General features: G+C 37.5%; 1 protein-coding gene across 9 annotated transcripts; it reads right to left on the bottom strand.

Moving 5' to 3' along the window:
• Positions 1–2113: 2113 nt before the first annotated feature.
• On the bottom strand, positions 2114–12106 carry u2af2a (U2 small nuclear RNA auxiliary factor 2a). Of its 9 annotated transcripts, none has more exons than XM_041987400.1 (13): positions 11702–12106; positions 11490–11603; positions 9964–10105; positions 7449–7484; positions 7043–7149; positions 6696–6847; positions 6475–6591; positions 6228–6384; positions 6033–6112; positions 5596–5718; positions 5415–5501; positions 4152–4400; positions 2114–4039 (listed from the first exon to the last, which is right to left on the bottom strand). In XM_041987400.1, the coding sequence occupies exons 2-13, from the start codon at positions 11536–11538 to the stop codon at positions 3905–3907; spliced, it is 1434 nt and encodes a 477-aa protein (XP_041843334.1). In that variant the 5' UTR covers positions 11539–11603; positions 11702–12106; the 3' UTR covers positions 2114–3904. The 9 variants fall into 9 exon arrangements, with proteins under 9 accessions (XP_041843334.1, XP_041843335.1, XP_041843332.1 ...); XM_041987401.1 differs by having other exon boundaries at positions 12011–12106; XM_041987398.1 differs by having other exon boundaries at positions 11490–12106.
• Between the last annotated feature and the right edge of the window lie 1789 nt (positions 12107–13895).

Genomic DNA, 13895 nt, shown 5'->3' with positions numbered 1-13895 from the left:
GTGCTGGAGTATGGAGAGATGATTACCTCAGCTTAAATTATATAAGAATATATGCCACTGCATGGACTGGAATGACAAAACAAATTTGGGAATTTGCAGGTTGAAACAGAGCCAATAAAACTATATCTCTTATGGACATAATTCACTTGAGTCTGGATATAAATACACATAGACATAAAACAAGGAAATATTGATGAATCTTGGCTCAAAATGCAGACTTTACATAACACTTTTGCATCTACACTGCAGGAACGTTTTAAAGTGTAGGCCTATTCTTTTGTTATATTTCAACAGAAAAGAATAAAAAAAACATCTGAATTTGATTCCGAGAGGAGCGTTTGCATTCAGAAGCTGTTGCTGTGAAGATACAACAGAAATTCCAGTCAAAAAGTCACTTAGGAAGGTTCTTAATTAAATGACTCAGAAGTATCCTGAGCCACAATAAGAGCTGTTTTATTCTCAAAATACTAGTAGCTTCACTGTTTTCATTATACTCTCCTTCTGCATAGGAAGAAGATAATTCCATCCCAATTTTCCTCACGGCCGCAATTCTCAAAGCAACTAAGAGCATATCAGGTGATATTAAAAGTGATTCATGTAGACAAATACGCGGAGAGGAGCGAGATTGCATGTCACCTGTGACATTATGTTTCACATTTGTGCTTTTTTTACTTCTGTTTTGTACTACAAATATTTATAAAAAAAATAAATAAACTGAATGTGATGTAGCCTCCCTGGAACAACATAGAAAGACTGCATTGGATGACGTCTCTATAGCATCTTCTGGAGTATTTTTATTTTTAAGTTTCAACTATACTGACTTGCATCAGTTTAGTTTGTGGTCAGATTGTAATTGCAGTTGAGTCTTTTCCTAATCCCTTAGTTGTTTAATATTCACTTAACCTTGTGGTGTTTTCCAATGAAGACAAGGAAAAAAGCTTTTTTTGGGGGGGGTCCATGCTTAAATTGCAACAAAACAAACAGATGAATTCAGGATCTTTTCCATGCTAATTAACATCCTCTTAACAAAGCCAGCTGGGTGAAGCATGTAATATTATCCAAGTCCACGAAGTCAAATCTGATAAAAAATACAATAAATTAAAGAATATTAAATATTATTAAAGAAAAGAAAAACTAAATTTGATTGAGAAAAAGCATCTTAAAGAGCCAATACAGCTCTGGAACAGCAGTCTGGGCAGAGATGAACTCTTACTATAATCACAGGAAGGAAGTGTTTTTTGAAAATGCACACAATTGTGAAGATTGTGTGATGGTATGAGCTCCCATGAGTTCCAGTTGTTATGGGTCAGTAAAGTTTATTTGAGGATGTGATACAAGATACAAGCTGCTGAATGAATCCTGAAATGAAATGTAGGAATACTGTCTGTGTGTCCAGATTCAGCCAAATGCAACACTGATTTTGATGCCGCTTTACAGTCCAGATGGATATGATCCAAAAGGTAAAAATGCGAAATTCTCGGAATTAAGAGTATGACCCATGAACTTAAGGCAGCGATATCCTCAAAGGTATTACATAACTTCTTTACAATTATGCTCACCTGCCATTTAGATAAGAAAACAAAAAAAAAAAAAAGGCTCCATTATTCCTAAATTCTTTCTCCAACTTAGATGTAAAAACCCTCCAAGTCCGTATTTAAATGCGACTTAGAAATGTTTTGGTAGCTAAAATAAATAGTTCCAAATGTTTCTGAACTAACTTGATGACAACAATGTTAAACATAACAGGTCATTTTACTCATTTATGCTAAACTGAAACTTTATTTTAGCTTAGTGAAGAATCCAAACATTTCCAGGCCTAAATGCAGAATAAAATAAATTTTAATTTCATTCGTCCAATTTGGTTTTAAATCTAAAGAACAAACTGGATAAGAGGTATGCAGCATTATGTAAGCACTAATGGTTTCTAATGTGACTGTGAAATAGCACCATCATTTGGGCATTACTATTAACTACAGGGTTTGATAAATTTAACCATCGACAGGAGCGGACTGGACATGCCTCTGGTCCACGTCCATAATTAACTTTGCTACAGTGTGGTAAGTAGTTGTGGGTGGTGCATAAAGAAGGAAGCACAAAGGAACAAAAGCCATCATGTAAATTCAGTTTTTAATCAACATCTGAAAACAAATTGGACAAATGAAAGACTGCCTCTGCTTTTATGAACTAAATGTGGCTTTTAGGTTTAAATCATTTAAGAAATCACATTGTTTTCCAGAAAAAAATTTAATGACAGACAGAAAGAGCAGATTTTCAGAAAGTATTTCAAAAAGTGTTATTACTGAAACGCTCTTCAGCACTGTTTAAACAACCCCAAGAATCAAATGAAAGCACAGTCTCAAGCCTGTACAGTGTGAACGTGTGGTCCTCAGAAAATAAAGGGAAGAAGATTGGGGAGATGGCAATTGCAGATTTTGTCTTCACATATAAGGACAGTTTGTAACATCTTGACAAAAAATAACACCTCAGATTTACTGAAAACCCCTCAACAGTAACAGAAGCATGAAGTTGTGAAATGCAAAATACTGCGTGGTTAAATTAGGTTAATTTGTCTCTACAAAGCCCAATTTTCTTTTTTTTTTTCCCAACAAGTTTTGCTGCAAGTTGGGTAAAAATAGATCAAGTTGTTTTAGTTTGATTCTGTAGTACAACATGAGCCGTGAGTATTAATCACATGTTTATTTGGTCTTGTCAAAGAGGTGAGATGTTGCACAAGAAAACAGGATTCAACACATCTTACATCCCAGATCTAAAGGGGAACAAGGAAAAATTAGAGCTGGCTGAAGTACAAGATAGTGACACGTACGAACATACAGACATCATTGAAAGAGGGGCAAGCCAAATTCTTTTTCCCAGGCAAATTGACATGTTGTAACATTAAGGCTTGTTGGTAAGGAAAAGATACACCCTCATTGATTATGAATCTATGTTCCTCTAATAATCTTACTTTTATCTCCTGTTGTACTGAATCAGGGCTGAACTGTTGAGACTATTTAAAAAAAATCAGAAAGGGCTACTAATAAAAACATGGACAAAAGTTACAGAAAAAAGAATAATTGAAAATGCTTCTGCAGTTCGTGTTATTTTGCAGCTTGAATACAAGGTGATTTCAGTGAAGCTACACACAGTATCAGAACAATTACAGTTGACATTCAGAGTCCAATCAGGCAACAACCGTGCTAGAGGAGGGGGGGGGGGGCAGCAGTCTCAGTTAAATGAAGGAATATGAGAATATGATCAAGCCCGAAAAAATAAAGATGACAAAACTGAGGTGGATGTTACAGCTACTGTGTATCTACATTACATCAAAGTAAAATGCCCTTCATCTTCTGCTCCATCATCCCCACATCTCCCTTTCACACACACACACTCCTGTTTTAACCATCAATGATAATCATCCAGTACGTTCCCCACTGCAGCTCCTTTCTAAAGTTCTTAAAACAGGCTACCTCCACTTAAATACAAACCTTAAAGTGTGACACCAACCCCCCCTCCCACACCAAAATGACATCCCTGTCTCTCAAAGTATAAAAAAAATTGTTGACCCCACCCTGACCTCATTACACACATTTTTCAAAAATCTTCCCTCCCCACCCGCTACACAACTAGCACCCAAACCTAGACCCCCTGTTATGTATTTTAATATAAACCCTATCCATTCTCCTTTTTGTCAAATCACAAATATCTGTTTTAACTGTGGGACATAATCACGTAGATCTCAAATAATAAACTGGATATCGCCAAAGGAATTTGTGAAATGATTGATATTCTCAGAGCTACCTGAATGTTATCCCACCAAATTAAGTCAGGGGCTGATTTGGAAACAGGCAGTACACAATAGACCCCTTCCCACCCTCCCTTCCCTCCTTTCTTCATGCCCACCCCTCTACCAGAAGTCCCGGCGGTGGTAAGCGTCTGGATCGCAGTATTTGGTCACCACCACCCTGTTGGCAAACTTCCTTCCTGTCAGCCCCTGCATGGCCTTCTGGGCATCAAAAACTGAAGTGAACTCCACAAAGATCTGTGGAGTAGTTGAATATTAAAAATGATTATTATTGTATTGTAGACTGTGGCACTGTTCATCATAGCATATACTGTGCATTAAGAGAAATCCAAATTGGTAAACTGCTTACCTTGCCAGTTCCAGGAATTTCCAGGCCATCCACAGGGCGAGGTATCTCAATGCTCTTCACCTGGCCATACTTGCTGCACTCATCCCTGACATCTTCCACAATCTCTTCATATTCTTCGTCATCCAAGAGCTCTTCAGGGGCCACCATGTTCATCAGACACAGTACCTCAGTTGGCAGACCACCCATCTGAGTCACGGAGCTGTTCAGACCTGGTACCTGCAGCGTCACTGGGGTCTGGTTTATACTCGTCTGTAACAAGAGGCACAGAGATTACTAAGGGGAAGATGTTTTATTTGACATCACAACTTGATTGCATTTATGATAGGATGTGTTACTTTGACAATATTCGGTAGAGAAGCTATTATTGAAAACAATGTGTTATATATGGGCAGGGACTCCAAAAACTAAGAAATTTCTAGAGTGGTCGCCTACACTCAAACCACTAAAGTCTAGATAATTTAGCATTTTACATTAGATGTTACTAAAAGTATGAAGCAACCCTTTTGATGGAGATTAAGTAACGTCATGGCAGACTGCAGACTGGTTATCGGTCATCTCAGTAGCTATGCTAACAAGCTTCAGCAGCGGACAAATAACTTAAGTGAGTCTAATGTAAACAATTATTATGGAAAGAAATTGTGAGAAAAACATTCATCAAGAAAAAATGGCAAGCAAAGCCAGGGACTGGTATTTGAAAATGGGACTTGTAAATGGTTTGGATCTATATGAGAATCCCACGTCTGCAGTGATGAGCTGTCTTTTTGCACAGGCATAGATTGTACATCCTAGCCAACACTTGGATGTCATATATGCAGTGTTCAAGTGTGTTTTATTTGTCCTGAGGCCCGTAAGGAGATGCAGCAGGAGGGTTTCTCACATGGACAGTTAGATATGTACATGAGTAACAGACCTTTACGCTGGCAAACTGAGATAACACAAGTCATTCACACAAATGTATGAGAAGTCAAACTTGCAGGCAGTTTGTGCTTGCAGTGAATTACAAAGCCAAGTTCAGCCAGGCTTCTGTTATTCATATACAATCATATAAGACTGTCCTATACTACTCATTTAGAGTGAGAAATAAACAATTACTGATAAGAGATCGAAGCAGCTCTCAGCATCAGTGTGATCAGCTGAGAAGAAACAGATGCAATGCAGAAATAAACCCAATCAGCAAGTTGGCGTTGTTCATTACAGAAACTCTAAAAGTGCATCCAGCCTCCCACCATACTGTTGTCATCTGTCCAGCTGCTGGCCACTTACCAGAGTGGCATTCTTGGATCCCACACTAGCTCTCTGCACCAAGAGCTTCTTGTCTCCAAGCTGCATGCCATTCAGTCCAGCAATAGCCTAAAGAAAAGAAAAATTCAGCATTAAGATTCAAATCTGTCCATCTGAAAACTTGTACCATTAATGCACATTTTTCCGTGATGGGATCTGTTACCTGATCGTTTAAGTTGACGTCAACATATTCACAAAAGGCGTATCCTTTAGATAAGCCTGTGGCACTGTCTTTCACCAGGTTAAAGGCCTTCAGAGGGCCGAAGGACGTCAGCAGCTCCTTCACCTAAAAGTAGAAAAAAAAAGAATAAATAAATAACAAGAGTCACAGAGATGGGTTATTTTCAACATTTCCTGCCTATTTAAAAACATTTTCGTCATTGTTTCAGCACAGCTTTCACTTTCCACTGTTGACACAGAAAGCATAAAAAAGGACACTAAAATCTATTTTCTCTAATTGCTCTGTGTGCATTTGAACAGGTGACAATTTAAAAATTTAAAGAGTGAACATTTTTATAAAGAGGAGTATGATTTAACATAAAAGTACAAGATCCAAGTGGTACATGAGCTGTACCCCAGTTAGGAGGCAGAAATACTGACCTGGTCATCATTCAGGTAGTTGGGCAAACCACCAATGAAGAGCTTGTGAGCAGAGTCTGGCACCACTGTTGACACCACACCTACACAATACACAAACATAAAAGTAGGACACATCAAAAAACTGGCACACAGAGCATGTTCAAATACTTTTGTGATTTCTTCTGAATTGTGCCACAAGTACTTAGGGTTAAAAACCATTATATGGCTGTGTACCAGGCACATAGACACTGGGGTTCTCGCTCATGCCAGGCAGTGGTTGGTAATCGTGTGGACGACGGATTTTAAGACTCTGGCCTTGAAAGATGATGCCATCAAAGGCCATTGCCTGTGTCGTTTCATCCACTGAACGGAACTGCACAGACACAGAAATGGTTAGAAATGGTTAAATACAAAAACACGGATTCATGAATATATATACAGATAGCAAATTATGTCATCTAACCTCAAGGAAGGCAAAATTCTTATCCTGGTTGATCTGTACTGCAAGAACAGGATTTCCAGGTGCCTGAGTAAGACCACCCAAACGCATCTGAGCATTAAAGAAGTCCATCATTGATTCCTACAGAGAAGAAAGGGATAAGATGGAGAAAAAGTTTATCTTCAAGCTGTTACAAAAAAATATGCTAAACAAAAACAATTACTCAAAAGTGTTCAGTAACTGACCTCTGTTATACCAAAGGGGATGTTTCCCACATAAAGCCGGCGGGCTTGCCGGGTCATCTGACTGCCCACTACTGGTACCGGGGTGGGAGTAACAGCCAGGCCGTCTGGAGTCATGGTTGGTAAGAGGGCTGTGGCTGGGATCTGGCCTGCCGCTGAACAGCAAAGACACAGAAAGCAAATGTATAAAAATCAAGAAATAAAATTAAATATACATTTCCTGTCTAGCCTACTGCACCATCATATGGTACATTACAGACACACTAAGCAGGTCAGAAATATCTAAATGAAATGTATTACTGAAACTATGAAAAATTATCATAAATGGATCAAGTCAATAAATGAGTTACCCTGCATGGCTTTGTACTGCATGGGAGTGATGTGTTCAAAACCAGGTGGAGGGACATCCCAGTACTTCTTCACCTTCTTCTTCTTCTCGCGGTGGGGAGAACGGCTGCTTGAGAAATTGAAGGAGAGTGAAATAAAACAAACCGTGTGCCACAAACATGTCCCATGAACGCAACAAGAAATACAAGAACAGATGCTGGGCAGTGTTTTCAGAAATATACAACAAAATACAGTAACTTATGTAAGCTGCATCCATCAAAACATTGTACAACTGATGTTAAAGAGAAAAGGAGAATAGAAACTCCCATACAGTAATTTGAAAGATAAGTAAACCCTAAGTAGAATCACTAAATCGCAGTTTGTTTGCAGTGTCGAACAAACCAGCTTTGTGTTAGTTTGCTGTATTACCTTCCAGCTTTGTCCTGGGGGTAGCTGGATGGTGAGCTGAAATGACATTGGAAGAGGTTTCACATTTCTCTCAAATAAATCACATCAACCAACATTTTCACTGCAAGAACAGTAACCTAACTTAATACACGCTCAGCGAATACAGCACACTTTATTTTTACAAAGTTTGCATTTCAGTGTGGGGCTGATGGTACGGTGCACCATTTTAAAGAATAATCCTGCACACATTCACAGTGATAATCTAATAATATTCAACCATCACTAAAAGTGGTGTGGAAAGAAGGAATAGCACACAAAAGTTGCAGGACAGACTGACATCCATCCTGGAGAGCATGGTCGGTTTGCATGCTCTGTTGCAGCATCTTTTGGTAATGTAGAGTGACAGGTTCGATTGGCGTTAGCTTAAATGTGCAGGTAGGTCTAAAGGCGGATTTATACTCGCACAGCGTCTGTGTGCAGTCGGTTACAACATAGCTGACGCTGGTGAGTGTGCTTTCGTACTCAAGTGTAGGGGGTAAGCGTCGTTATCGTGTCCTGTTGCAGTTTCTCCTCCTAATCTGAAGGTGGCAGCAGGGGAGATATCAGCTGGTAAACTTACCAGATCGGAGTTCTATTGATGGTTCATTTCAGTTCCGGTACTTATTTTCTGTTTTAAAACAGCAATGGTATGAACCAAAACTAGTGCGGTTCAGTTTCTTTATTAGCTTGTGGAAGAAAATTAAGAAATAATTCAATCAGCCTCTCATCAACTTGATACATTGGGTGTTGTTTTTCTTAAAATGGCGGTTACTACACAAAATCAGCGAGAAGATCCAGAAATCCGGAAAACTCGTAATCCCAAATTGACCAATCATAAGGGAGTACTTCCGTGTAACCGTCTGCGTAGCAGGGGTGCACATCAGGTCTGGAAAAGGTGCGCGTAGGGCCTCCGCAGAGCTAAGCAGCACCCATGGCGATGACGCAGACGCTGCGCGAGTATAAATCCGCCTTAAGTGTCGAGCATGTTCATTGGTTTTTCATGCAAGAAAACTTCGAACTATCTGAAATGCCTGTGTTTTGTACACAGCGACAGAAAGAGCTCACAGGGTCAGTGGCTCTCAGTATCGAGGGGTAGCTTGGCTGTGGTTATGGATACTATGGCAATGAGCTATAAGTGGTGATAAATTAGGTTGAAGACAAGTTGTCTCCTGTTACTGTAGCAACAAAAGAGACAACACAGCTAATGCTTCATCTACAAGCTCAAGATTATGAAGAGGGCTTTTCTTTGCTAGTCTAGCTCAGTGGTATTTTTGTAAGAATACACACCATTTACAATAAACTATTTCCAAGGCGCATTACAGCAGATAAATACAAATCCAATTGTCAGAACAAACAAAACAAAAACAATTAAAAGCAGCTGAAAGTGTACCAATTTAAACACATGCAAAGAGATAACTGCTGAAAGAGAAGGGAAAGTGCCAATGAGTTAAATGACTTTATATAGATCAGAGAAACCCTCCAGTTGGGAGAAAGCATAAGACCTATATTTGTAGTTGCAAGCAGCATTCCCATCTCCCTACAGTAAATTTCACAACCTGCTCTAACATTTAATTATTCAGTAAACCTCACAGCTGACGTGCAATTACATTTGTGAACTACTGATAATGCATTGGGAGTAGAGATTATGTCCTCAGTAACAAAGCTGCTAGTGAGGGGAAGAGTAAGGTCTATTGCTCACGTCACATAACCACAATTAACATGTTTTACATGCATGCCTCAGAGAGCAGAAACAATGCCTAAATGCCAGAAGTCATAATTACAAAAGTAATAAGTTGACAAGTTCTGTGGTCTTATGTAAAGTGTGTATGACTTTTGATACTAGATTCAGTAATGTCTTACAGATTTCAACAACAATGATCAAAAAGACAGATATTTAGAGATATAAAAAAAAACCATCCAATTGTATAGCTGTTTTGGTCTTTAGTCATCTTCGATAACTTAACCAAGAGGTTTTATCAAATCATAGCTCATGACCAGACTGTAATTGTCATACTTTGCAAGTGCCAACATGTTCTAAAAAAGATCTAAATTACTTTAAAATAAGAAAAAGGAAATAAAAACACTTAGAAAACCTTTATTATGTATCAATATCACTTTCAATTGCAAGTTTCAAAAACTGATATTTTAAAGAGCTTGGAATTAGAGATATTGCACTTTTGTATATAAAAAAGGGATTTTAGTGTTCTTTTGTGCAGGAAAAAAAAAGAATGCATAATTATTTGCATCTGTGTAATTAAACACTAATTTCAGACATGAGATAACCTGTTGATGTGTGCAGCATGGAACAACAAGCTGCACCATTTAAGATATAGCTGAGGTTAGTCCAATGTATTGTTTGTGATTTCATGTTTTTCATTATTACGCTTTACATTTGACCAGCGCAGTGATTAAATCCACTAGTATAGATGGACAGCTGATAAGGTGACAGAAGTTCAATACCTTGTTGGTCCAGGTGTTGTTGCACATAAGTACTAACCTGCGTCGGTGTCTCCGCTCCTTGCTGTCTCCACGGCGGTCCCTGCTGCGTCTATCCCTGTCCCTGCTCCTCCTTTTCCTCTCTCTGCTACGGCTGCGGGATGAGGACCGGCGGTGATGGCGGTTCTCTTTGTCCCTTTCTGCTGTAGGAATAGTGTGCTTGTAAACTTATACAAGTGTCATAAAAACAGAACACAAAACTAGCTAAGGAGACAATTAGCTATTCAAAATAACTTTTCTCAGGTGGAAATACCAATAACATTATGGATTGCATTATCCAACGCAACTATATCACCACAGCTTAACAGTTATAGGAACCTGAATAAATGCCAGTAAGTCAATTTATTACTTTAAAAGGCAAAAAAAACATGTTGTTTTAGCCTTCAGTTAAAGTGCAACAGTATTCTTTAAATACAACTAGAAAAATCCCTCCACTGCAATACTAACTACATATCTCCCCTTCCCTCAAACACCAAAGACTGTCAGTGGCATGCTAAATCACAATCATTTTTTTTTTCTAATAACACCAGGGGCAAAATTGCTGAAAGTATACAGATTTAAAAAAGACCAAATTCAATTTAAAATGAGGGGTATTTTAAAGTATTGTATTAAATTTAAAATTGTTACACACATCAAGAAGATCTTGTTTAACAAATCAGCACCAGAGAAATGCAGTGCTGCTCTCTTGAATAGCAGCTAAGTTAATTGAGATGGCCAAAGTTTTTCTCTTTATTTTTCCCCTTTATCCGCTGGTTAGGTGTGACTTTTGAGGTAATTAAAAAATCTGTAATAACAGAAGTTAAAATACTCAGTGTCAAATAAAATGTTGAATAAATTAGTAGATTAAATTCATAAAAAATGAAGCCATCAAACCAAAAAAGTACAATAAACATCAATCTCAAAGAAGAGAGCAATGTTTAACCTAGAGCTCTCTAAATTAGTTTTAACAAAATTCAAATGTTATTGCAACAAAAATATATTTGTATAGTTCAAGAAAAGGCCAGTGTTTCTAATAAAAAGGCAACTGAATGAAAATAGGGGAAAAGAATCAAACGTCTTTGTAGCTGGAAGGTGTCGTTTACCATTTTAGCTGATTTATTTATTATTTATCCCCTTATTCTCTTGTTGGTCAATTTACTTGTTTTGATCGTGTTTCCATAGGCGTGGTTGGTTGATTGTCCAATGAGATCTAGCAACTTGTACATGACACTACAACTATATGCTAGGGCTGCTAGAAATAATAACATTATAGACCGTATCAGTTTTTAAGAGAATTGCCGTCTTTTGTTTTAATTTTTATTTTATTATTTGCTTATTTATTTATTTTGTAAACCGAATTGGCTACTTACGACGTAATTTAAGCACATCTATCACCAGTCCTACATCGCACCTCAAAGGGTTTAGCGACTGTGGGCTAACTGTGAACCTCAGTGACCCAGTAAATAGACCTATCCAATGTGTGTTAAACTGGTGGCGGCAATCAAAATTAGTATAAACAAAAGTGTTTCCAATTAATGACTTGTTTACCTTGGTGGTTTTCTGATAGCTGTCTTTCGAATTCGTCGAAGTCCGACATCTCTGGATTGAAGCCTGCTACGCTCGCAGGGACTGCGTTGTTCAGTTGGCGGAGGCTAGCTTAAGCTAGCAACAAAGTGAACAACACTTTTAAATGCAAATGCTTCACAGGTGTAAATCTGGCAAGTTTGCTTAGTTAGGAACCTATTTGACAGCAGACTTACTAAAAGTTAATAACTAGCACACACATTAGAGGCGTACTACTCATTCACAACGTAATGGACAGAATCACTGAGAAAGAAAAACGTGTTCGTATAGGCTAGCTTGCTAATTTTAGCTAACTAGCTTGTAGCAAAGTCCAGAAGAATAGGCCCGCTGCTCCACACACCACTGTGGGTACTTCTTAGCTACCCTAGCTAGGTTGCGAATACGAATACCGAATGAATGAGAGTCTTCTTCGAGCTAATTACAAATCCCACAGGGTCACAGGACCGCAAGGTGCAATTGTTCGGCTTTATGTGTCAAATATTTACGATTTCAGAAGTTTCAAGGCTCAGAAAACAATAAGGTTTCGGTATGCCCGCTTTTTTTGCTCCGTCTCTTAGGTACCCCGTGACACAGGAAGTTGATAAACGTCAAGTTTCCGGTTAAAATACTGGATGAGAATAAAATGCTACAGTCGCCTAGTAAAATATACATTTACTCCTATTTTTCCGTTGCTAATTCTTTGCACAACTGATTTATGTTATAGTGAGCAATACTTTGCTGCATGAAATTTGATATAGTCTTACATTTACTCAGAGCTTTGTGTCCAAATATTACACCTTGGATTTGAGGCCTTAATTAAGTTATTTCTGTACAGTTTGAAATAAATAAATAAATAATGACAAATAAAAGTCACAGAGTTGGAATTGTAATACAATGTAGACAATATAGCTCATCATCTTTCACCCACCACCCCAGATTTATTATATTTTAGAACCTATTTTCAATATTTATGTGTTTTACAAATGTATGTATATACCCTGGCTATTTTAAGCAATAAAGAAAATACAACAATCAGTCATTCAAAAGTAAAACAACTTTGTACTGCTGATCATACTAAAGATCACAATTCAAGATTTTGGCACAATGAGAAAAATTCTGTTTGAAAGATAATGGATAATTGTACAGAACAGAAATGCAGTCAGTTTAATTTGTAGGAAATTAAATGTTTTATTGTACTTGTCTTAACAGTACTGTAATCAATAGGCATTTTTTCAGCAAATGGTGCTGTTAGATTTTACGGATTTTAGTAATATGTTTGAATTTTTGTATGAAATCAAGCACTTTAAGGACATTTCACTCAAGCTGTGCACTTAGCTTAGCACATAGCTTCAGTCGTATTTTCTTAAAAATCACAAACTAATTGGAAGTTTCAGTCTGCTGAGTAGTTCACTGGTTCCTTTTTAGCCATATAATCAGTTACTAAAAAGTGGTTAAAAGGTCCACAGTTAGAGTAATATGCACTTTGAAGTTCAAGGAACACATTTTTCCACCATAGCCTATATATGCACCACACTTTATGGTACAATAAAGTTTGCTTCTTTGAAAATAACTCAATTTAACAAGACTCCTATAGGAAACCGATCACCAAAGCTCTTTTCACATCCATGTGAAGAAGAGCATTGGCAAAATAAAATAGGTCATGTGTGAGCATAAACTATCTGTTGTTACTCTAATGGTAACAATGCTCTGTAAGGAAACAAAGGTTACACAATGTTACAAATAGCAAGTACAGTTATAAGACATGTAAATGCCCATATTTTACAAAATGTGTTACTGTCACAATGCATCACAAGAGTTTCAATTTCAGAATCATAACAGGCAATATTTACTGTAATTGAGGAGGATAATGTACAAAGATGGTTGGTGCAACTTTAATGGAACAACAGAATAATGCAAAGGTTTTGTTAAAACTGTGCACAAGAGAGACTGGTCATATTAATAGAAAAAAAATAAAATATCACCAAGATTTTTGAGGCTAAATTTATTTTAAACTAAAAACCAGTGGCTCTTGTTTCCAAGAGTATTGTGTTGTAAAGCACAACTTTGCAACACAGCAATTTAGTGATTGTGTCCTTCTCTTTTGCAAGCTCTCCCTTCTTTAAAGCCTAAAGACAGGTAATTCCGTTTTAGCCAGAATCAGGAATGCTTCTGGTGAAGGAAACTTACAAAAATGGATTTAAGGCAATTAAATATAGTAACAATTGCAGTACCAGAAAAAAGAGAACACACTGAGCAGTGATGATTTCTCAAAATAAACAATAATGTGAGTACAACATAATGTAAAAAGATTGCCATTGAAAGTTTACAGACTATGGGATTGTGTCAAAATTTCATACAAATGGTGAATCTGAAAAAAATATTTTCTTTTAT

Source organism: Melanotaenia boesemani, chromosome 6 (assembly GCF_017639745.1).
Source record: "Melanotaenia boesemani isolate fMelBoe1 chromosome 6, fMelBoe1.pri, whole genome shotgun sequence".
Taxonomy (NCBI): Eukaryota; Metazoa; Chordata; class Actinopteri; order Atheriniformes; family Melanotaeniidae; genus Melanotaenia; species Melanotaenia boesemani.
The sequence above is the reverse complement of the archived record's forward strand: the minus strand, read 5'-3'. Positions and strand labels throughout refer to the sequence as shown.